At 41.9% G+C, this 24,174-nt stretch overlaps 3 protein-coding genes across 5 annotated transcripts; 1 reads left to right on the top strand and 2 right to left on the bottom strand.

Annotated features, from left to right (window-relative positions):
* Positions 1–559: 559 nt before the first annotated feature.
* dnajc14 (DnaJ (Hsp40) homolog, subfamily C, member 14) lies at positions 560–7,849 on the bottom strand. Its single transcript, XM_026168225.1, has 7 exons — positions 7,766–7,849; positions 5,338–6,702; positions 5,125–5,231; positions 4,765–4,884; positions 4,477–4,637; positions 4,190–4,292; positions 560–3,469 (listed from the first exon to the last, which is right to left on the bottom strand). Exons 2-7 carry the CDS (start codon positions 6,502–6,504, stop codon positions 3,178–3,180), a joined length of 1,950 nt encoding a protein of 649 aa, XP_026024010.1. The 5' UTR covers positions 6,505–6,702; positions 7,766–7,849; the 3' UTR covers positions 560–3,177.
* Positions 7,850–7,969: 120 nt separating this feature from the next.
* Positions 7,970–16,174, top strand: nab2 (NGFI-A binding protein 2 (EGR1 binding protein 2)). Of its 2 annotated transcripts, none has more exons than XM_026168246.1 (7): positions 7,970–9,291; positions 9,557–10,479; positions 10,624–10,757; positions 11,528–11,579; positions 11,662–11,776; positions 11,938–12,135; positions 14,587–16,174. In XM_026168246.1, exons 2-7 carry the CDS (start codon positions 9,568–9,570, stop codon positions 14,682–14,684), a joined length of 1,509 nt encoding a protein of 502 aa, XP_026024031.1. In that variant the 5' UTR covers positions 7,970–9,291; positions 9,557–9,567; the 3' UTR covers positions 14,685–16,174. The 2 variants fall into 2 exon arrangements, with proteins under 2 accessions (XP_026024031.1, XP_026024030.1); XM_026168245.1 differs by having other exon boundaries at positions 9,520–10,479.
* A 1,963-nt stretch (positions 16,175–18,137) lies between these two features.
* Positions 18,138–23,395, bottom strand: LOC113022652 (uncharacterized). Of its 2 annotated transcripts, XM_026168270.1 has the most exons (5): positions 23,322–23,395; positions 21,530–21,621; positions 20,365–20,531; positions 19,914–20,281; positions 18,138–19,825 (listed from the first exon to the last, which is right to left on the bottom strand). In XM_026168270.1, the coding sequence occupies exons 3-5, from the start codon at positions 20,474–20,476 to the stop codon at positions 19,649–19,651; spliced, it is 657 nt and encodes a 218-aa protein (XP_026024055.1). In that variant the 5' UTR covers positions 20,477–20,531; positions 21,530–21,621; positions 23,322–23,395; the 3' UTR covers positions 18,138–19,648. The 2 variants fall into 2 exon arrangements, with proteins under 2 accessions (XP_026024055.1, XP_026024056.1); XM_026168271.1 differs by lacking the exon at positions 23,322–23,395 and having other exon boundaries at positions 21,530–21,703.
* Positions 23,396–24,174: the final 779 nt, after the last annotated feature.

Below are 24,174 nucleotides of genomic sequence, written 5' to 3'. Positions count from 1 at the left end.
AGTTTTGCATTTAGAGTGTTTAATATAGTTGCGAGGAGCTTGAGTGCTCACTGCTGGGCAGCTGAGGAACACTCCAGGAAAGGTAATGGTAATCGCAGGGTCGCTTCTGAAAACAAGATTTTTCTTTGCTTTAATGAGGCAAGTGAGATCTACTTTTTTTTTTCTTCTTTCATCGTTATTTCATATCTAACAGGCTATAAATGAGCGAATCAGACTACAGTTGAGTGGCATGCAGTTATCTGCACCTCTCTGAAATGATTCCTTGTAAGGCCCCTCTTTTTCGTAGCCATAACAGGGGTAAAGGTCAGAGAGTGGGAAAGCCATATGAGGTAAAACCCACAGAGTCCTTCTCGGTGTGGGTTTACAATAAAATTAAATATTAAGCCAGTCAGAAAGACGGGATCTGTGCCGGCTTGCAAGCAGCAGATTCTTATCAATATGTCTGCCATACAGAGCCGTGTAACCTCACTTTGTTTATGTTTAAAGTGATATAACGGTGATATGCATTGTATCTGAGGTGTAATTAAAGTTTAATAAACAGGGAACAGAACAGACATTGTGCATATAGGAAATCCTCTTTATTTTGGAAACCAGAGAAAGCGGCAGGGGGAGTGGGGGGGAAGAAACCCAAAAGTGATATTTTAAAACCAGCCAGGGAACTCGCCTCCGTAGTCCCTACAAAAAACCCTGATGATTGTCTGATATTTTTTGCAATAATTCTGCATATTCTGTTAAAAAACTTTAAGGAAAAGATAATTAAAAAAGGTCATTGTGTTGGCTCTCTCTTTAACTTGTTGGACTTTGAACTGCTACCTTTAACACACGTCACAGCACGTTCTCAAATCAAGCATGAAGCGGTCACAGCTGTGGATCCAGTTTCCTGAACAGGAACTGAAGCAAATCCCCAATTCAGCTGGAATCTGTTTTTATTTTCTCACTTTAACCAGGACCAGATTTGTTTTCAACTGGGACCAAGAAAAAGGAAGGGACACTTTAGATAGACACTCATTTACTCCCATGTCCAGGAAACTGGTCAAATACATATAACAAAAAAAACTATTTGACACATGAAGTAAACATGGCAAACGCATCGTCCTGGTTGAGCTCAAACTATATTTGCAACACAGACTTCTTTCAAGCTTCCAGGCGAACACACGCCTTGCATCACAAAAAGCATTCACATACTTTGTCAAGAGGGTAACGGATGTGCAATCAAATGTCACTCATTTAACTTTCAGATTCTACAAAAATAATAATAATATAATAAATCTTGATTTGTAGATGAGCTGTTAGCTTAGTGAGCTACACCTCCTACTCAGCTGCAGCTGGAGCCTTGCTGGCTGGACTAAACCACTGATGACAGTTCAAAATCCCTCTCATGTTATTACAGTGGTGGGTGTGCAAATGAACACAAAGGGAAAAAAATAAAATCACCAACAATGGACGTACTCAATGGACGTGATCAACTGTCAATGTTAAAAAGAAATGCTTTTATCAGATGCCTCATAGCATACAATTGCCATATCACTACACAATCTTCATGTCAGGTGTAAACAATAACAACGGTTTTCTTTCATTAAGCTTTGACAAAAGTTAAAGTGTTATTTCTGACCATGAAACATGTCAACAACAAACCAAACAACAAAATGCAACTAACTGGGATTTTTCTGACACCTTCTTGTTTTTACACAGTAATACCGTGGGGATTAAAAGGACATCAGTCGTTTAGAGTCTGATTAGAGGTTACGTGAACCTCGTCCGACACAACTATGAAAACCCGTCAGGAGTCGCTGAGATGACGGCGCACCCTGAAACAAGCAGACATAAGAGCAATCGCTTTGGACTAGAATCAGATCTGACGTGTCCTGAGCTGGGCGGCGGCTATAAGATGCTCTGTAACAGCACGACTGGCTCAAAAACTGCCACTGAACAAGTAGGTCCAGAATGAAAGACCAGGCAAAGTAATTACTTGCAATAGTGAGATATTGTCTAGTGTTACATCAGTTATAGCCAAAATAAGGTCCAACGGTGCTGAAGGAAAAAGAGACTTTGCAATGGACAAAAAGTAGAACCATTTTTACTTAGAATCAAGCAGCTGTTAAATGTTCGGTTGTGCGATTAGCTTAATAAAGTCAATTACAAATTTTTTATTTCCTCTTTGAGATGTTACTTTCACATTTTTAGAAAGTGGTCTAAACAGTGTGAACCATGGTGTGAATCTACGTGGCTGTGCTACATTTCCACACATCCTGCAGTATCTGCATATTGCAACGTTACCACTTCAGAAAGCTCAGGGTAAAAAACTTTTTAAGGGGTGAGGTGCATCTCTATAATTATCATGCTAAGATATTTTTGTCTTTTCTTTCTGTTTTTTTGTTTTACAAATCAGACACAGAACCACAGCTTGGCCTTTGATTTCAATGGAAAAGCAGATTAGCAGTTGTTTAGACCTGCTTATAAAACAACATGACTTCTCACTAAAGAAATACTTAAATGTGCTGCTTTGGTGAGTTAAAACCACTCCCCATTTTATAAATAATTAAGCTCAGATGTGTTAGGTTAGATTCCTTTCTGAAATATTGTGGGCGATGTGCAGCTTCAGTAGTAGAGCCACATGCCTCTAATATCAATAACACTAAAGACTGTGAAGCTGGCCAGATTAGTATCTTCATTTTTCGATCACAGTGATGCATGTACACACCGGCTTTAACCCTCCTAAAAAGCCGATTTCTTAAGCTAACTTTATATAAAACGTTAACAAAAGTGAGAGAACTGAAGTGTTAAAATGCAGGTGAAAACATCATGCAGTGAAGGATTTGGCAGGACGTGATTAAAAAAAGAAAAAGGTTTAATTACGGCATCCTGATAAGAACTTCAATGCCAAGGCTACAGTCGTCTTTAAGACCAAAATGACAAAAACAACAAAAAAAAAAGTAAGGTGGATTAAGAGGTAAAGCACCATCACTGCAACCTCCTTCAGAACCTCCTTCAATACTTGTATTCAGTTGACAGACTCCTCTTCGTGATCCAGTCTCTCTCTGCTCTGGCTGATCTGACCCCCTTGAATCTTCTCCAGTTCAGATCTTGGCATGCCAACAGGCAGGCGAGAGACAAACATGGCCATTATATTTTGTATCCCTGTGTTGCTGTTTTCATACACTAATAAGTCGGCGAACTTCACCTCTGGAAGGGTTTGCGGACCTTCTTCCTCCTCCTGGGGGGTTTGCCACTTTCAGCCCACGTCTCGCTGGACTCGGGCCGGTGACCTCCCGACATGTAAAAACCTGTCTGACTTGGAGGAGGGGAGAAGGGAGGCGCTCCAGCACCAGGTGGGTGATGAGGCGAACCTGAGTGGAAGAAGCTTCCATTGGCAGCCATGTCATTAGGAGGTCCTCCCTTAAAGATTCGGTTGAAGAAGTCCTGCAAATCAGCTGGGTTGGTCGGACCTGCCGCTTGCTCCGACGGCGTCCTGAAAGATAAGATGGAAATTTAAGTTTGTCGAGGGAAATAATGTCGTTGCATGGAGAGGAACCTTTTTGACTATAATTGAAATGAATAGTACAGCTTTCTTTATTGTAAACGTTGTTATTTCCGCAATACACAAGGGGGAGCTCCTTCTATGTCATACACAGCCAGATGCATGTAAAATACACACCAACATAATGCAGATCGCAGACTAAGAAAGAAATAAAAAGAACTAATATCAAACATGTTTACATTAATCTAATTTGAGCAAAGTCAGACATTTTAAAGCTTATTTGTTTAAATTTCTTCTCTAGTGCCAAAACGTTTGCATTTTCCCCTCTCTGCACATTTAAAAGGAAAACTCTCAGTCTGCCGTTGGCAAAGGGCAGATGTTTAAAAACAAGCGGGATAAACCTGAGCCTTTGTGTGGTTTGTTTGTTCAGATCGCACTCAGGTGCAGACCAAAACAACCACAAAAAGACACTTTAGTGGTGTCAGTAGTTCCAAATGAACTCCAGATCAGCTCGTTTATGTTGTGAACATGATCCAAGCTCGAGTCGAACCAACGACCAGGTGTACATTGCAAGTTTGAGCTAAAAAAACTTCCCATAGCCATGCATGCTTTAAATTCTTGAGTGTGACAAGGTACTATTGACAAGAAAAGGTCTGCTTTACATCATAAATATTAGATACAGTATCCAAACGTTCACCCAGAGGGATGTACCTGTGTCGTGTGGCATTGCTGTTGTTCTTTGAACCAAAGGAGATGTGATACGGGACCCGGTGTGTATCAGGAGAAATTCCAATTCTCTGGCAACCTGCCCACTCTGAAAACAAGATAGTATCATAAAAGGTCACATGACTGAGAGTAAAATGATCAGCAAGAAAAACCCGTACCTTTTCAGTAGCCTGTCGAAATATCAACAAAGATTGTTGGTAAACACAAACTCTGAGATGCACTACTGGTTTGTTACTAACGAGCCGGACAGGTAAACAACAGCTGATGCTCACCTGTAATATCATACACCTTGCCATCCATACAGGCAAAGTATGTGATGCGTAGGCCCAGCATGCTCGATTCAGCCCACAGGTCCCCTTCCTCGGCGCTATGGCAACGATTGCATTCAGCACAGAACCGGGCCTCAGCGGGTTCACGATCCATCTCGAAGCGCCTTCATACACACACAGGAAACAAATAAAACACACCTGTGCTGAAAGCCTACAACACAAGATTACAAGATTAGCTACAGTTTTATAGCTGTATGATGTGATGGCGATGCTGGATGTGTAACACCATACTTGTGTTTGCCTTCACACTTGGTACACATCATAGTATTCATGGCTTCCTTCAGGTCATCCTGCAGTTTAGTGAGAAACTCGTTCATGGACTTTGAGAGCTCAGTCGCTGCCATGCGCTTCCTGCATGAGAACGAGTAAGAGAAGTTGTTGATCGGAGATAATGAGTGAAATGTACAGTTATTTATCAAACTGTACTTGAGTGGGTTTTGTTGTTTTACCAATAAGAACTTACAGAAATAACTTAAGAAAAATCATTGCATTAAAATAATTGACAAGATGATTTAAAATACAATAAATAATTGTGATTAAAATATTTCTTTCTTTTGTAACTTTGTTGATTTTTTTTCCCCGTGCACTTACAACTCGTACTCTCTTCGTGTCTCCGGATTACTGACAATATCCCATGCAGCCCTGAGCACTTTGAACGCCTCTCCAGCTCGTGGGTGTTTATTCTTGTCTGGATGGACCTGAAAGAGAACGGACAGAGGAAAAGGTTGCATGAGTAAAGAATCAAAATTAGTCACTACAGCAGCCATGTAATAGTAAAAATTGAAGTATTTCTGATTCTCACACCTGGACAGCCAACTGTCTGTAAGCCTTCTTCAGCTCAGTGTCAGTGGCATGCACCTCAACACCGAGAACTGTAAAGGGATCGAGCTCATCCTCTGGTACCTCAACCAGTGCTAGCAGTCTCTCCAACTCCTGGCCCGGTTGAGCTCTTCCTGCTCTGCCAGGTGACCCCGGTGCGGATGGTGGTACATGACCATCCCTCCTGAATAGGCTTCGGGCTTTCTCCAGCAAGGACATTATCCTTTTCCAAATGCGTGTCTCCTGAAAAGCCGTCCAATAGTGCTTTCCCCTATCCCCACCAATACGAAGGAAAACCCCCTTGGCCCACTGCAATCCCAGAATAGCCAAAGCACAGAAAAATGTGAAACAAGATAAGGCAACTGTCTTTATCCACTTTACTGACCTAACAGTTTTATCCACCACACAAGCTCCTTTGCACTTTGCCCACTTCAGAATCCGGATCGCATCTGCCTTCATTGCAGGAACATCAGTGATCTTCACAAGGAGCTGCTGCCCAAGGTTGTAAAGTTTTACAACTCCAGTCTCCACTCCAACTCCACAGTTGTGAGTTAAAGTGACAATAATCTCAATCATCATGTGGATGCAGGAGATGCACCAGAAGCTCAGGCACTCTGACAGCATCTCCTTAAACGCTAAGATGAGCTGGTTTCCTGTCCTCCGCCGGCCCCGGTTCTGCTGATAGTGGTGGTGGTTACGTCTGCGGGTCTGCTTGTGCCGACCGCCACTTGACATAACATTGCCTCTCTGAATCTGCTCTAAAACTGACCCACTGCTCCTCAGTTTGCACTTCCTTCCACTTCCTATGTTCCTCCAACCAGACTCCCCATTCATGTGCTGCTCCTTTGCGGCATCATCCTCTTCTTGGTTTATAACCTGTGAGTTCTCATTTTCTGTAGTCTTGTCATGCTCAAACTCTTCTGAAACCTCCTCAATATCATCTTTGGCCTCTGCTTCACCAGCCCCAACGTCTTGTAGAGTGGCTGGGTTTGGGGTTTCCTGAGATTTGAGATAGGCTATTTTGTCCTCCTGCTCGCACTCATCCTCAACCTCACACTGACTTGAACTGGTCACTGAGGCCGAAACACCATCAGGGAACTCCTCGTCAGTGTCCACAACATCCATCTCTTTCTTAGACGCTTCTCTTTCCATGTTCCTTACAGCAATTTGACTGAAGCGCTGTAAAATCTGACTTTCACTAAATCCAGAATTTGAGGCCACATTTTCCCCAGGCTCTCATAAAAAAGCGAGACTGGGGGTTCCCGTGGGTCAAGTTCAGGTGCACCGCATCAGCAGCCACTTGTACGTATCAAAAGGCTTTTGCACAACTCACATGATGCACTGGAGCTCCTGAAAAGCAACAGATATGAATCAATCTCCAGGTTTTGATATCACAACAAGTCTGTGTCACCCTACTTAATATAAGTGAATCCTTGTTCCTGTTATTTTTGGCTTTCTGATTTAATATATAGCCATAAACCATGTCTCTCTAGCTCACACTATCCCTAGAATCCCTAACATCCACTTTCCGTCCTCTGCACATCTCCACTTTGTCTCTCTAACTTTGTTTCCAAGTGATTTTTTTTTTATGTGTTGGGTTAAATGCAGGAAAAATCCTTAGACGTTCCAGACAACTGAAAAGTAAGAGCATTACTTTAAGACAAATGCTTTGACACCAGAGCGCATGATAACTGCTAAACTATAAGTTTTAAAAGAAACAAAAGGGGGTAACTATAAATTAATGAGTTACGTAGTCAGTGAGCAATGTAGCTGCACGACTTCATCGGTACAACTGTATAAGTATCAAGTAGTTACAAATACCCTCTTTGAAGCTACTTTTACGCGTATTTACACAGATGTGAAAACACAGACTACATGCAGTTACCCTGCTTTGTTGTTTGCTAATCCAGTTAGCCAAACAAGAACGCAGTGTGTGTAAAACCCGACCTTTAATAAACAACCTTTTAACCTTTCACAGTAAATAAAAAAGTATAAAGAAGTCAGTCAGACCCTTAACATGTTAACTGTGTTCAAATCACCAGATGTTTTAAAAGGCGGACAATGTTAGCAGGCAGCCCTGGTGTTAGCATGAGGAAGCAGCCAAGCAGGATGACAGACAGGCGCTACGGGGGCTAAAATTAGCTTGCCTCTGGATAGTTAACCTGGCAACATTTCGACTAAATAAGGCCACAAACGAAGACAAAACAGGCGACTGTTTATGCTTTTAGCGAGCCAGCAGTGAACTATTAGCTACTAGCAGGACTAACTGAAATATAAACGCCTGTTTCCCCTTCCTGTGTGGTTGGTTTGGCTACTAACGCAAAGACGTGTTTAAAAACCGGGACGTCCAGTGCAACAAAGAAGGCAAATAATTCTGCGTTTTGTATTAAAACAAATGAAATGTCATATATACCTCTCGGATAACTGTATAACCTTGTTTGTTAACAGACATCCAAGTGTCGGTGTTGTTTTTTTTTTTTTTAAGCCACTTCTTCTTCTTCTGCGGCTCCTTTTCCCACTTTATTTCTACTTCCTCTTCCGCCTCCAGCTCCCTCTTCGCGGTTTGCGCGCGGTTAAAACACAACAGCGGGACTCTGCTGCCATCTAATGTTTCGGGAAAAGCTGACCGTAAGCGGCTAACTTTAGAAATTCGGGCTAAGAAACCCAGCAACCCCACGCCGAGGTGTTTTTACGTGAGTTTTTAGTTCATAGTAGCCTGCTAATCAAATTCGGGGGGAAATGGATAACACATTTTCCTTAATACTAAGATTTGTTAGAAGCCCACGCTTAATGACCACGATGCTTCGGTCTGGCTTATTTTTTCAGACTCCATCTTTTGCTCACACTAAAAGGGTAATTGGGTTGTTATTTGTAACATATGAATAAATCCCTTATTTCTAAAGTGCGTGGTGTAGATGTACCTAAAGGCCACTTAAAACTGGAAATGGATAGGCACGCAATACATATCTTACAGGCCATCACTGTACAATAGAACAATCACATAAAATGTGGCAAAAAAAGGATTGGAGATGCTGGTGTTGGACTTTGAACTTCTTTGGAGATACTGTTAGTGAATTTAAAGCCACGGTTTGGTGACTTGGTCCTTTACTCTTTCAAACAAAACAAAACAAAATGCAATTCTAGCATTTAAAAACTGCTGGAGCTTCACCCACTCTACCACCTCCTACATAAAATGGGGGGAAATAACAGAACTGGTCTTCAGTAAAAATCCACATCTGTCACGTCAGTTTATTATCTATAGAGGTTTGCATAGTGTATAGCTGGCTGCTTGTTTTGGGAGTCTCTGACATAGTAAAACGGTGGGAACCCCCTAAAGCTTCTGCATAAAGGACTAATCTTGAAGACGCAGAGGGTTAATTTCAAGCCCCCACCACCACCACCCACATCTCCAATTTGAAAGCCGCCTCTCTACCGGGAGAGGAAGGCTCTTTTTCGGTCAGATGGCGTGCTGCAGTCCGCCCCCGTCATTCTCCAGCCCACACAGACAGCAAAAAGGCAGCCAGCAACCAATACGGTGCGCCGGAGGAGGATTTCTGCCAGTGATTTCAGACGAGGTAAGATACGCAAAGGGGATTTACTACGCCAATCTGCGCCGAGGAAGCTGTCGGCAATAGGTAAGACGGTAAGAAACGAATGGGATAATAACTGCGTCGTCTTCGGGTGCTCGCCTCTTAACATCTGGATAGTAAACAATTACCTCCAGTCGATGGCTTTATTTGAAATGGAGCCAAAAAACGAGTGTTTTCACTTTAGTGCAGTCTGAATGCGGTTCTGTCTGCGATCAGGAGATTTTAGTTTTATTTCTTTTGTCAGTATTGCTCTGGCAGATCCGACCCGTGACATCGGTGGCTGGAGCGACACCCTTGCTAAATCACGCCGGTTTCCTCTTTACACATCTGTAAACCTGACCTAAAGAAGGTAAGAAAAAAGCGATTTATGTGTATTCAAAGATTAAGTCATGAAACATATAATGAGTAGATAGGAGCTTATTCTGCCCCAAGGGATGCTTAAACTTGCTTTTAACTGTTTATCAGTTTTTATTATTTGACTATATTTGTATTTTGTATTCTGTATATACTAGGTGTGGTCCAGATGCCAAAGTCTTTATCTAAATAATTAACTTGTACAGGATTTCTCCATCTGCAGGTTCATGTCTTTCCTTTCTCCTGCCTAAACTTTCCAGTGCTGTGTGCCATGTCTCTGCCACGCACACTTGGTGAGTTGCAGCTGTATCGGGTCCTCCAGAGGGCCAACCTGCTGGCCTACTATGAAACCTTTATCCAGCAGGGTGGTGACGATGTCCAGCAGCTCTGCGAGGCAGCGGAGGAGGAGTTCCTGGAGATCATGGCACTAGTTGGCATGGCCACCAAGCCACTGCATGTGCGTAGGCTGCAAAAGGCCCTCCGAGACTGGGCGGCGAACCCTGCCCTTTTCAGCCAGCCTGTTGCTAATGTTCCTCTTGGGGGCATCCCGCTCTTTAAAGTTGATGGCACTGGCACAAGTGGATCAGCTGGCGGGCCCAGAAAGTCTGTGAGTAATGGGCAGCCAGGATCCCCCTGTGAGAGAGAGGATCGGATGTGTCTTACACCAATGCACAGCGGGAGTCCAAGAAGCCCCTGTTCCCAGGCCTCTCCACAGCCCCCAGACACACACTACAGGGAAAAACTTTCTCCTATGGATCCACACTGGCTCAGCCCAGAGCATGATGGGAACTGCACTTTGGGTTCTGCACCTGGAACAGAAGAGGAGCCATCCAGCCCACCTCTACTGTCAACATGTCCTCCCGGTCCTTCCACATCTCCGAGCCCCTCTGCATCTTTCACCCCGGCAGCTCCGTCTGCCTGGCCCGGAGGACAGCTGGATGGAGAGACAGCGAGGGCCGTGGTGGAGACTGTGGAGAGGCTCCTCACGACCCTGCCTAGGTCAGATCCTGCAGAGGTGAAGACTTTGCTGAGGATGAATAAGAAGATGGCAAAGACTGTGGGACACATCTTCAGAATGGGGTCCCAGGACGTGAACAAGGAAGAGGAGATCCGGAAATACAGTCTTATTTATGGGCGCTTTGACTCCAAGAGGAGGGAAGGCAAGCAACTCACACATCATGAGGTAAAAGCATCAAATCGAAGAAGATTTTAATGCATCGCAACACATTTTATACCTGATTAAAGCTGCACTTCATACCAGAGTGCAGCTTTAATCAGATGTCAATCAGTGTCCATCCCTTCTTCACTCAGTGTTTTTCCTTCTCAGCTGATCATCAATGAAGCTGCAGCCCAGTTCTGCATGCGTGACAATGCCCTTTTGCTGAGACGGGTGGAGCTCTTTTCTCTGGCTCGGCAGGTGGCGAGAAAATGTGCCTACACCTCCACACTAAAGCATGCAAGGTAAGAAGATGCCTGCAGAGAAGAGCAAAACACCTCACGCCTGCTGTGTTTTAATGGAGCTTGTGTACCAAGAAAGAAAAAGAACTGTTACAGAATCAGGAGTGTAGCTTGAAAGATCCATAAAGACCAGATCATTCGCAGCAGTGAATACAATGGTTATTTCAGACAGGAGACAGGAGCATCATGTGAAAAAACTTGAATGAAATGATTTTATAGTTTGTGTTTAGCATGTTCAACAGGTGATTTATGTGAGTCATCAACCAACCAGTGGATTCATTTTCAGAGTGAACCTAGTTCACGTCTCAGTGGGAATCAAACTCCGACCTCTGTACTGTTAGTTAAATGAGCCAACTTTTGAGCCGTTGCAAGAGTACACAAATACTACTTGTGTTTGTTAACCTGCACAGAACATTTACATACGTTTCTCGTGCGGGGCAAACAGAATGAGTCAGTGTACACAAACCATAACTAAACAGGAGTAGTTTTGTAATTATATTTCAGTTTTTCAGCATCATAATTTATTATACTCGATTGTTGATGATTGAAAAATAGATACCAAGTTCACAGTCTGCTCATCTAACAATAGACACCTTTTACTTACACATAAAAATAATTTTTTTTTACTTATTCACAGTGAAAAAAATCCTTTGTCTTGATTTTGCAGTGATCATTTATTAGCTTTCTCTGTGGGTAGAACCCTCACCTCTGTGAGGGGTGAAACCATGTGCTTTTCACACTCATTTGCCGCCACTGTGTCCCCCCCACTGCAGGACGAACCCGGACGAGAGCAGCCTTTTGCCCCAGAAGAGAGCGAGGCTCGAGGTGAGTGTCGGGTGCACTGGCAGTCATCTGAAGTGGTTCATCAGCACCGAACTGACAGTGTTGCTTGTGTGATGTATCTTAGGGAGTCGTGCCCGAGAGTGTGTCATCACTCCTCGGAGTGGAGGGATCCGAGAGTTTGACTCAGAGGGCAGATGACGACAGCTTATCTGCAGAAAGCCTGGACAGTGTATCACATGGTAAAAAACAGAAGAATCAGACTGATGTTAGCAAAATAAATTGTAAAGTAATAAAACCTGTTTGTTTTGCGGGGTTTTTGCACTGATCTGTCAAAGTGTTTTTGTTTTTATAAAAACTCTTTAAAGGCAGCAATAAAACCCAGATCTGTCTGTTCTGGTAGACATGGGCTCCCAGTGCAACCAGTCTCCATCTCCCCGTCCTCACACTGAAACCTCCAACCCCGCCAGCTGGAGTCGCCACCTCATACAGCAAACGCTCATGGACGAAGGGCTGAGACTGGCTCGCATGGTGTCACATGACCGGGCGGGAAAGATCAGCCTAGGTTCAGACGGAGCTCACGCCACAGGTGACAATTCAAGTAATGACCTACAAGTATTATGTATTTGAAACTGCACAGAGAATAAAGGAAATTTTGTGATATTTGCCCAGTTTTGTACCAGTTAAAGAGGAGATTGACATTTTGAGTGACACATTTATTTACTTTCTTCCTTTTTTTTTTTTTTAAATTAATCCACTCTCATGTGGCGAGCAGGAAGGTATGGGTGCCAGTTAGCACATTCACCAATTAATTTGTTTTTGTCCTGTTTGCTCATTTATATTCATCACAGAGAGGTGAGAGAGGCATCTACATGTTCCTCTAAGTATAAACCAAAACATTAAATTAAAAAATAAATAAAATGCCAAACTCCTGCTTGATCTTGTGAGTACACAGACAATAAAATAAAAAACAGAAGATGATGGTGGTGGTGGGGTTGAATTGAAAATGACAGACAGAGACTCCGTAACCTCTCCTAACAATGAATATTTTAAAGCTCTACAGTTTGAACTCTAGTGAGTCACAATCTCTCCGAGGTGCCTCCCACCATGCGCATCTGAACTTCAGCAGACTGTAAATTAGAGAGGATAGAAGTTAGAAGGGGAAACAGAAGGAGGTGGAGAGCGATATATAGAGAGGAAAAGAGTCGGAGGGGGGAAGCTGGTTGGGGGGGCTGCTACACTGTTATAGCACTTCTTTAATACCCTGTTAGTGAAGCGTTTTTTCTGATGCATCACAGTTTCTCGCAGAAAAAGAAAAGAAGGAGGGAAAAAAAGTGATCTGGGCAAGTTAGTCATTCTGGGCTGTGATAGCCAGCTGAAGAGATGAGGCGAGGAGAAGGAAGCCAGTAAAGACATGAGGGGGCGGGGAGGGGGGGGGGGGAGGGGGGGGGGATAGGAAGTACTCTGTGGGCGGCAGAATCGGACCCCCCCCCCGGACTCTCAGCAGCTGCTGACGTCAGAGTGTGTTAGGTGCGTGGGCTGAAGGGCGGGATGGATGGGGCGTGGGGGCGAAAGAGTGGGAGGTAATTGGAGGGGCGTTGCATTGACTCACCAAGCGACAGTGTACAAAAATAAAAACCTGTGGGCAGGGAAATGGCACAGTCTTTTTTATACATCTTCTCCCTCTACCAAAAGGACTGCGGAAACAAAAAAAAAATGACATATGTTTCATCTCTGGCACAGATCTCACTCACTTTGTCGTTTTTCTCTCTCTCTTCCTGTCGCTCGCTCACTCGTCCAAGTTTCCTTCTTGTGTTTCGCTCATTAATCAGAACTTTCTCTCACTTCCCCTCAACGTCACTGGCTCCTTTCTGCTTTCTTATCTTTTGCTGTCGTCTTATCTAGTCAGGATATGGGTTCACATACTCCATTACATGTATATAATTTATTTTTAAATCCTCACGATGATACAATGTTTTACTGATGGTGTGATTTTTTTTTCTCTCTCATATTAAAAATAATGCTGTTTATGTCTTATGCAGACATGCACACACACTCCGAGGAGCAAGTAAATGAAATAGATTTACGAGTGTGTTTACGTCGTCGGCTCGCTACAAAAACACGGTGATCATCGGCCTCTTCTGTTTTTATTTCTTCATGTCTTTTCTGTCTTGCTCACTTGATTTGCTGACTTCATCGCTGCTTTATTACCAGCCAAAAAATAATAATTCAGCTCAGTCTATCTCTGTCTGTGCAACTCTGGAGACATTTTGTTATTGAGCTGCTCGGTCATACAAACCGTGATGACTTCACTCCATGTGGGAGAACTTCTTGGTGAATTCCCCAAACGGCTTTTTAAACGCCCTTAATCACTAGTTGAATCTTGATTGCTGTGCAGTCCTAACTCATACTCATCCGTGTGACGTCTGCCTGTCTTTTGTTAAAGTGATGTGCTGTTGATTCTAACCGAGCCTCAACCTTTACGTCAATCAGGAAAATTCAGGCAATCTGAATAAATCTAATCCTCCAAAAACCAACTGTTTTGGATTGGAGTTGTTTTTAACGCTCTGTGCTTTTTATGTACTTGCTGATCAGCAAGGGCATTAAAACTGGGAAAACATCCCTGATCCGTCACGGTGTGAACCTGTAGGAGTATCATGTGGAGTCAAGAGCTGTGACTTAAGCAGCAGGTTTGTTTGGATCCAGTGGGTTTCCCCCATGAATCATGTGTTTTTCCCATGAATGCTCAGTTAGATTGGAATCTGTGGAGTATGGCTATCAGACCAGCACCTCTGAGTTTTTTCTATAGTAATTCCTGATCCCTTTTTACAGCGTGTTGGGTTCGGGGTGTCACACTTGGTCTGCATCACTGTTTAGTCAGTCGGTGCTTGTCAAAGTAGCATCTACATGAATGCTTAGACACAAAAGTTTTCCAGCAGATCACCAGATTGTATTGACGTGATCACTGGTATTCACTTCACCTGTCAGAGGTTATTTAATGTTGGGGCTGACTGGTGTACTTTCCTCTCTTCAAATTTGCATCTCTCCACAGACCATGACATTAAAGTGGAGAGGCAGAGCTCGATAGCAACGTGCAGGAGCAGTAGCCCTTGTGTCACCAAAGATGACTCCAACCACCGAGGGAAATGAAACCTTCAGGAGCTTATCAGGGAACTCAAACGTTGCCCTGCCACTGAGCTCCAATCAGAGACTTGTAAACAGGCCACGTTTACTTCACTGACATCTGATGGAGAGGAAGACGCTTACTGACTTCAAGCCAGTACAGGAAATGTGAGAAATTACCAGCAACTGATATTATAAATCTGCAGTGACTTCTGAATCCTGAGGTTGTGAATGAAGTTGAAAATGTTTTTGATTTTATATTCAGTGAATACACAGGGAAGAGACTCCTTTTGTTGTTTTATTTTTTAACACATGGACAAAATGTCCCACAGATTTGAGCTGATATAAGAAAAAAAATGCTCAAAAAAAGAACTGAATTACTTTGTTGTGATCATTGCTGTGTGTTGGATGTGCCACCTGCTTGAGACAAAACGGGCTCACCACAGCAGGGGGCACTGCAACTTTGGAAACTAATCCTCCAGTTCCTCCGCACTGAGCGACTCGTTGTAGTTGTGTTTAGCAGAGGTACTTAATAACACTTGCAGGAAGTTAGAGCATAAAAGCAGTAGGATTAACCCCCCCTGAAGCTCCTCACTCTCAGGAAACAGACGGATGTTCTGGTGTTAAAGACAGAATATTTTTAAGAGAGACTTTGGGGGAACATGTTTTCATCCAGATTGCATGCAGGCAAACCCAGCTATGAGGACGAGATGTCTTTTGTCTTTTGCTGCATCAGCTTACATCCCATCAGATTTAAAAAACAAACAAAAAATAAAAACACACCTCGCTCACAACTTTCTCTTGCACACATGGTTGAAGTGATGATGGTGCAACATTTCGTCCTCTTTCGTTATGTGAAAGTGTACACAGAGCACTGTTTCTAAGCTGCGTGGCATGAAACAGGAGCAGTGTAGACTGTGAAATCAGCTTTCAGGGTTGGTTACAGCGTCTCGCTCGAGGTTCCTTCAGCGGGGGGAAGAATTCGGCTTTGAGCTCAGCTACTCCTCTCTGTCATCTGCAGTTTAATCTCGTGCACTAAAGGCACCATTGTATAGCCTTTGAAAAACCTACATTCAAAACTAAGTTGTAAGATTTATAATTTTTTTTATGGATTGGATTTTTTTTGTAGGTGTACTGGAAACACACTATGGCAGTTTGTCTTTGGGATGATATTTTTTGTAGTCATAGATTAACGAGGTGAACCGTATGTCAGTTCTTCTGTGATCTGAGGCACATACCTAATCTCACATTAGGAGAATTAAAACACAGGCAGGAATTTACGGAGAGAAATCTACTGGAGCTTGAGCATCTCGTACAAGCGAAATCAACCTCTGGGCCCCACACAGGGTGTTAAAATGTGTAACAGTCTTATGATTTTGTATTCTAATCTCAGAGTAGAGGGAGGCCGCTGTGCATCATTACACCTGCTCGTCTCTTCAGCATTAGTAACCTCCTCAGTTCATTGTTGCAAACAGATTATTTATTTTGTTAGATCTCAATAAATGTTATTTTACTGATTAAGGCTACAGTGTGTTGCATCGTTTTCCACAAAGACTCAGTTGTTTCTTGGCAGCTCTTGTTTGAGCAAGAGGCTGCGGGAGCTGCGTCACAAAGCCAGCAACACCTCTGCTGTCATCTTGTTAGCTGCACTGACGCTCCGCATCAAGCCTCGATGCCGGCATGACTCACCTGTGCCAGTGATGTCAACACTGCTCCTCCACGCGGCTGTTTTTCACCAGAGACCACACAGACACAAGAATCAGACCACCTGGAGGGATCAGCTTCGCTATTTTCAATTATTTTGAGGTTCATTGCTGTAACAAAAATCAAAAGAATTTGCAGTTTTAATATGTTGAACTGAGCTTTACTGTGCAGGGACTCATTCAGTTGGTTATCCAGACTGAAATATACTCACCTGTCAGTTTATTAGGTGCACCTTGCTAATAGACATGAGAGCATCGCACAGTTACTGCAAACCCCCCACCCATGAATAGAAGCTCCTGCTCCACCACATCCCAAAGGTGCTCTACCAGATTGACATCTGGTCACAGTGGAGGTCATTTGAGTACAGGGAACTCATTGCCATTCTCAAGAAACTATTTTGAGATGATCCGAGCCTTGTGACATGGCATGTTTCTCTTTATGAAGCAGAAATCAGACAATGGGTGCACTGTGGTCATAAAGGTGTGGAAATGGTTAGCAACAGTACTCAGGTAGACTTATTAAATTAATCTGAATGCTGCAGCGGAATTGGAGACCTGGCCACATTTTTCCCATCTTCTTTTGGTGACTTTGTATGAATTGTAGCTTCAGTTTCCTGTTCTTAGCTAGCAGGAAGAGCACCTGCTCCTGTGTGCTGCTGCTTTACTCTATGAAGGTTTGATGTGTTGCACATTCAGAGATGCTCTTCTGCATACTTTGGTTTGCAGTAAGTGGTTGTTTGAGTTACTGTTGTCTTCCTGACAGCTCAAAGCAGTTTTTCTATTCTTCTCTGACATCCACAAGGCATTTCAACCAGAGAAATGCTCCTCAATGGATATTTTCTCTTTTGCAAACGATTTTCTGTTGACCCTAGGTCATGGTTATGGAGGGAAATCCCAGCAGATCAGCACAGGCCAACCTATCTGGGACTAAAAACCATTCCTCATTTAAAGTTTAGACCATGTCTACATTCATAAATGCTGCTGTATGATTGGATGATTATATATTTCTATTAACCAGCTGTTTATCAGATGTACCTAATGAAGTGGCCAGTGAATCCATGTCTACACAGTAATGAAATTGACCTCAAGACATCCATGTTCCTCATAGGATGAATTGCCTCCATCTGATCAAATGATCTGTTTATCCAGCACTTATGTTCATGACATTCCCATCAGCCACAGCTGCTCTGTGGTTTACTGCTAAATAGCAAATATTATCATGGTAACACACTCAGAGGATGAACATGGCTTGGATTACACTGAGCATGCTAGAGTGCTGACATTCAAAGCACAGCTACAGTCTTGTTATTGAATTACAATCCCTCTACCATTTGGACCACTTCTAAAGTAGTAAATAGTGATTTTTTATGTTAAAAAAAAATGCATTTAGCTTTTTAAAAGATAGCAATTACATCCAAGTTAGTGTGTGATTATGAGAGACAGTCAATGTGGCAACAGATGAAGGGAGCTGCATCATCAATCAGCTGTCAGCACCATTAATTAGGGAGTTAAATCTTTAGGCTATTCTTAGATCTGTCTTTTTTCCTCTGTTACTCGGCTTAGCAACAGACAGCTGATCCGATTAAAGGCATAAAATAATTGCAGATTGTCTGTTAAAAGTTAAAAGACTTCACATTATCAGCATTCACATTTTTTGCGACGTGATGATTAGTAGAATAGTTCTGATGAGCCATTTCTGCATATCATGTTTATTTGGCAACATCACAAAGTTCCAAATAAACATGTGGTTCCAAAGAATAACCAAGAAAACTTCATATCAATCATCAGTACCTTTTTTATTAATGGATATCATTTACACATCCAGGCTTAAAAAGATTGTTTAAAATAGTGGCATATTTTTAGGAATAAGAATTAAGAAAAAATAATACATTTCCATCCAGAACGGATGTATGTAAAATTAGCATCACATAACCAGCAGACAATAAACCATCAGCTGGTTAGTCACCCATCTAAACAGGTTTGCTTTAGATTAGAAGAGGATGACACCATGTGGAGAGTTACTTGCTTTTTTTCTAGCCGTTACTTGAGATCATGAACAACACAGGGTTTTATTTTCCATACGTGCCTTCATCAGCAATGCAAAAATTAAATAACCAACAAAAGTAGATAAACATGAATTTGTGAACCCATGATTTTATTATTTTATATATTTTATATATTTATTATTTTATTTATTGGTAAAGGTTAGCTTTTAGGACTGGGAGAAACCTTAATTGAAAATGGGCTATTCTATCTTTTTTCTGGGTCCTATTCCCCTGAACACTTAGATTTATTTAGAATAAAATCCAGTGGATTCTTTTATTTGGCAAAAGTTTGTGTTTTCTAGCTGCATTAAAACATCACAGAATACAAGAAGACCAGCTGCCTTAAATTGACTTTGACGCTACATAGCCTAAAGAAAAGACGCTACTGGTGTCTTGTCAGAAACACAGAGAGCTTAGGTGTAATGTACCCATGATTAATAGCGAGTGATAAAGTCTATGGACTTTACAGACTGCTTCTACTGAATGCTCTGAACAGATAAATAGGGATTATATAGAAGTTTTTGAGAAAATGTTGCCACGTTGCTTGATTTAAGACTTCGGTAAACACTTGCCTCACATTATGTTCGTTTCATGATTTATGGTCTCATTTAGAGTAAAACAGACAGTGAAGCGGGGTTTGTGTAAGTCGGTATCATTGGTGTGCACTGTCCTCAGTTTTTCAGTAAGACCCACCTGGGGGATCCCAGATGGTGACAGCCAAAATGCTCAATGAGGCTTCAACAGTCCACAGACTGAATGGGTGAGTGAGTGACGTCATGGTGGTTTTATTATAGTAGGTTCCAGGAAGAGGCTGATAAAAATCAAAACGCAAACCCGATATAAATTTGACTGATCTCCCCCTCAGGGTCAGTTCTTGGGCATCTTCAGACAGCTTCCATCACAGCTGCTTTTTAAAAAAGTCACTCTGTGGACCACCAACATCATGCGTACTGCAGTTTAACCAGGGCAAATTTGCTCATTTAAATCAGATGAAGTTATGTATTTAATATGCCCATTCCCAGAACTTTGTGATCATTTAAGCTCTAAAGTCTATTTCTGCCTTTCATTTTAGACGAAAGAGACCGAAAAGCTGTATCAGCATCTGCACAGTTCATTCAGAGACAAAAAGCTAAACTGCAGGTTTCAATCCTGGGATCAGACTGATTGGTTTATGCATGCACCATCAAAGACTATCATATTAACACATACTGTCAGTCATTGTCAAGAGGAAACTTCATTTAATCTAGGTGACGTGAGTGTTCAGATGTCGTAGGAACTCTCCTCTTGTAGTTGTGTGTCCAGGGAAAACTGCCTGGCAAAACTCACAAATATGAGACTGCAGAGCCACGTCCGACAACATCGCCCCACCAGATCCACCTTGGAAGTCATTAATCAGGGTGCAGCAGTCCATCACAGGCATCTAACAGAACCACAGAGAAGATGTATGTGAAGAGCGCAGTAAATCAGAGTCACAGTGTAAATATCTACAGTCGTGGCTCGTCTTTTACCCTGATTGTGCGTAGAGTTCTGTCTCCAGCAGGATGATTTTGCTTTGAATTTCTGGATTCATTGTAAGAGGCTCCATGGCACGCCAAGGAGTCCAGTGGTAGCAACAATGGGAATTTGTTCTCCGCCTTAACACTTTCCTTTCTTTGAGAGGGCACATCAACGCAGAGCTTGGTCATATCATCAGCAAGGAGATCGGGGAAGCTCTTTGTATTTCTTGAATGGTAATCAGCGCCACACTGTGCTGCAGGGATTTGTGTCACGGATGTTAATGTTTGAGGTTTCTCAAGGAGATATGTAGGGATTTCATGGGTAAACTGAACAGGAACGGACATCACATTACTTAATTCTCCATTAGGAATAGATGCACCTGCACAAAAATAGTTGTTTAAGGTTTGAAGCATTACGACTGAGAAGCTGTTTTAGAGCATTAGTGTTTTTTCATATGCAGACCTTGCTGTTTCTGCAGGGCTGTTGTGAGTTGCTGCAGCAGAGCTGCCTGTTTCAGACAAAGTGACCTCAGGCGAAGAAACTGCTGGTAGAGCTCATTGTAAGCTTCCTCCATCTCACCAGCTCCAGGAAGTGCATGTAGTGAATTGCACAGAAGGGTTAAGTCTGAGCTGTAATGGACATGTATACAAATCTTAAATAGGCTGTTGAGAAGAGATGCAAACTACAGAAATAAACATGTGAGTTTCACATCACAGTGCTTTGAGTAAAAGTACTCTAATCTAAGGCTGATGCAAAGCAGGAAAACCTGCTATGATAATAAAGTTGGGGTAGGCTGATCACCGTGATTTACAATGTTATGATAGGATGATTGCTAATTAGCACTCAAGACAAAATAAAGCTGAAGCTAATGGGAATGACATGAATCATACATATGAAGGATTGAAAACTTATGTGGAAAAAAAATGCAGCAGCTCTAATTCACTAGATAATTTTGCTCTGACCTGTCAACCTCTAAAGAAGTTATAACGTTTGATAAAAATGACACTCCAACAAAAAGAAGAAACGAGCATGCGACAGACGAGATTAGTCCGGTTACAGGTCAGGTGTCATCTGCTAACAAAAAGATGAGAGCTGAGGTCGAGGTCACTGACATTTGAACTCGTCCGAGATTTTTAGTAGACGATTTCAAAATCCTAGGTGACTTCCTTCTTGAGTTTTCACATTCACGAGATTTTCCGAAAACTTGACCTCTGACCTTGAGGTTGAGGTCACTGAGATTTGAACTCGTCCAAAATTTTTTGTAGATGCATCTACGGTATCAAGTTCAAATGTCGCCTTGTTCTCAAGTTATCATATTCAAAAACTTGGGTGTCCATGCCACCAATACCCTATCAGCCTTTTATGGCTGAGGGGTTAAAAAAAGGTCTGGGAGGAAACTCTATGCTATATATTTTTATGTTAATTTGCTGAACACTGAAGTAATGTCTTGACTTGTTTCACTTTTTTAAACCCAGCATGCAAAATACAGGAAAGAAAGAGACACAACAGTAAAGGTAACTTCTTAATTCTGATCTTTTCTGAACCTTGATATCTGGAAGTGTACAATGTGATATAATTCCTAATAGAGTTATACTGCATTTACAACTTATTATATTGGTTTGCTTACCCCTCTGCAGTCTCTCTTCTAGCAATTCAGGAGTTGTTATGTAAAGCTACATCCAGATTTTCCTCGGCAGTTTTCCATGTGATACAGGCCCCCTGTTTCATGTTCAAAGAATCAGACACTGTCTCACCATTTACATCAATCCTCAAAGCCCATTTACTAAGCACAGATGACCAGTGTTGGTCAAGTTACTTGAAAAAAGTAATCAGTAACTAATTACTGATTACTCCCCCAAAAAAGTAATCCCGTTACTTTACTGATTACTTATTTTCAAAAGTAATTAATTACTTAGTTACTTAGTTACTTAGTTACTTTTTAAAAACACGATTTACAACCTGAAGAGGTGATAAAGTGATAGATCTTTCAGCCCAATTCTACTTTTTCTACATAATCCATCATACAAAATGTAATCAAATGGAAAAGTCTCTTTTTAAAACTTGTTTTATCAGTTTTAATCTTTTAACTTTATGCATCAAGCAAAACATTTAATTATATGCAACATTCTCTGACTTGAATAAATTAGTTTAACATTTAAACCTATTTTCTACACATTCCAGCACATAAAATAAAATATTTTTTGTGTTTTCACTCACTCTTTCAAACAGATGCAAGTAAAACACAGCAGAAAATAAATAAAGTCAAAGACTCAGCGGTCCTTTTGCTCTATTTTCACCTGTAAAGCAGGAGCAGGGTAGGCGGAGGGTTACCCTGGTGCAGGTGTGCTGCGGTCAGTTGAGGAATCCGCGCGAGTGTCTCTGTGAGTTTCCCATCACGTCGTAGCTACTCGGTGCTTGCTCGGAAGTTTAGGGGTTTTTTTCGCTGTAAAAAGAAGTTTTCTTCCCACGCACGATGGACGCTAATGTTTTTGTCACTTTTTATGGAATCAAACTCAAAGTAAGGTCAGTACTTCCACACTTTAAACGCTGCACGCTCATACTCTCTCCCGCACTGATATATTATCCATTGTTGATCTGCACACAGCTGCTGTCACCAACGTTGCACTTGCTTACGTCACTGTCATGAGACATTCTCGCAAAAAAAATCACGGTTTTAGTAACGCAGTAACGCAGCGTTCCTACGGGAAAGTAACGGTAATCTAATTACCGATTTTGCAATAGTAATCCCTTACTTTACTCGTTACTTGAAAAAAGTAATCAGATTACAGTAACGCGTTACAAGTAACGCGTTACTGCCCATCTCTGCAGATGACGCAGCACCACAGGTATGATAAGAGTCTAATGTATATTATGCTCAGCAAGTCTAACAACATATAGATTGCCTGAGAACTGCTAAACATAAGGAAGTAACTGTTAAAAAAAAAAAGGAGGAAGTGAAACCTCCTGGGTATATAAGGAACTTCAACATTTCAGTGTTACATGAGTGGCTGTAAAGTAGTTTTAAATAAAGACTGAGGAAAGAGGAAAGAGACAAGCTGCATTTTGTGCATAAAGAAGCACGAGAACAGCTTTGCTATCAGCTGATTGTTTGGCTGGCTCTGAAAAAGAAAAACCTGTCTGATCAATTCCTTCTTGAGCACTGAGAACATAACCGGCCTGGAGCAAAACTGAGAAAATAAAACAAAAGGGTTTTCTTTTTTACATTTTCCAATAGGTCCCTGAGAAGTCGGTTTTTCAGGTATGTTTATAAACAACTTCTGCACTGGATGAATTATAATTGTGTAACTTGATTATAGAAACTAAATACATGCAAGTCTAAATCTAATTCCGCTTTAACCCCCGATAATCGCAAATCACGTAACGATAGTTTATGAATTACATTTGAAATTGAACCTTACTTGCACATAAAGCGATCGGCCATTCCAGACAGGAAGTTCACACACAAATGTTGATGTCAGGAGAAGTAGGCAAGATCCGCATTTCTCTCTCTCTCTCTCTCTCTCTCTCTCTCTCTCTCTCTCTCTCTCTCTCTGCGCAATGACGTCACTGCACTCACCTGCGCAAATCGCCCGTGAACCTTCCACTACAACCTGACGCGTCCAACCAGGTTGCCTTCAAAATAAAAGACATGGAAACGCTCTGGACGGCTTTTACTTTGAAATACTCCTAAAGTTTGTGTTATCAAAAAAAAAACATTTACTGTACAAGTTTGCACAACACGAAAATTTTAATTATTACTCGTCGACAGTTATGTAATAGCAAACTATCATTTTGACTTGATGTTGGTACTAGATTAAGTCCAGGGGGTCAACAAGGTCATTACACCATCTCCTCCTGGATATTGTTCATTCTTGTGCAAGCCGTTGTTGTAACTCACCTAACACAAATGTCAGTCTGAACAACAATAAAGCTACTTTCAGCTGCTTCCTTATTCACAAGAGGTCACCACAGCCGGTAGCTCTGCATATTTGATTTAGTTCATTTTTGATGCCCTTCCTGATACAACCCCAAAGGCATAGTTTTTTTTTCAGTCTGAATCACAATAATACAAAATTTAAAAAAAATTGTCCAGCTGATAAGAGCTGCATCATTACTGTTCAGGACCAGCATTACGCTGAGAGCTCTGTAATAGCTTTGTCATGTCTCTGTTTCTCCAGGTCTATTCTGAACGTGTGTGTTTGGCATTTGAGATGTTCAGCCATCTGTTGAATGTGGCTGATATCAATTTAAAAATAGATCCACATTAAGACA

The sequence above is a fragment of the Astatotilapia calliptera genome, chromosome 5 (genome assembly GCF_900246225.1).
Source record: "Astatotilapia calliptera chromosome 5, fAstCal1.2, whole genome shotgun sequence".
NCBI classification, from domain to species: Eukaryota; Metazoa; Chordata; class Actinopteri; order Cichliformes; family Cichlidae; genus Astatotilapia; species Astatotilapia calliptera.
This window is presented reverse-complemented; position numbering and strand designations above follow the sequence as displayed.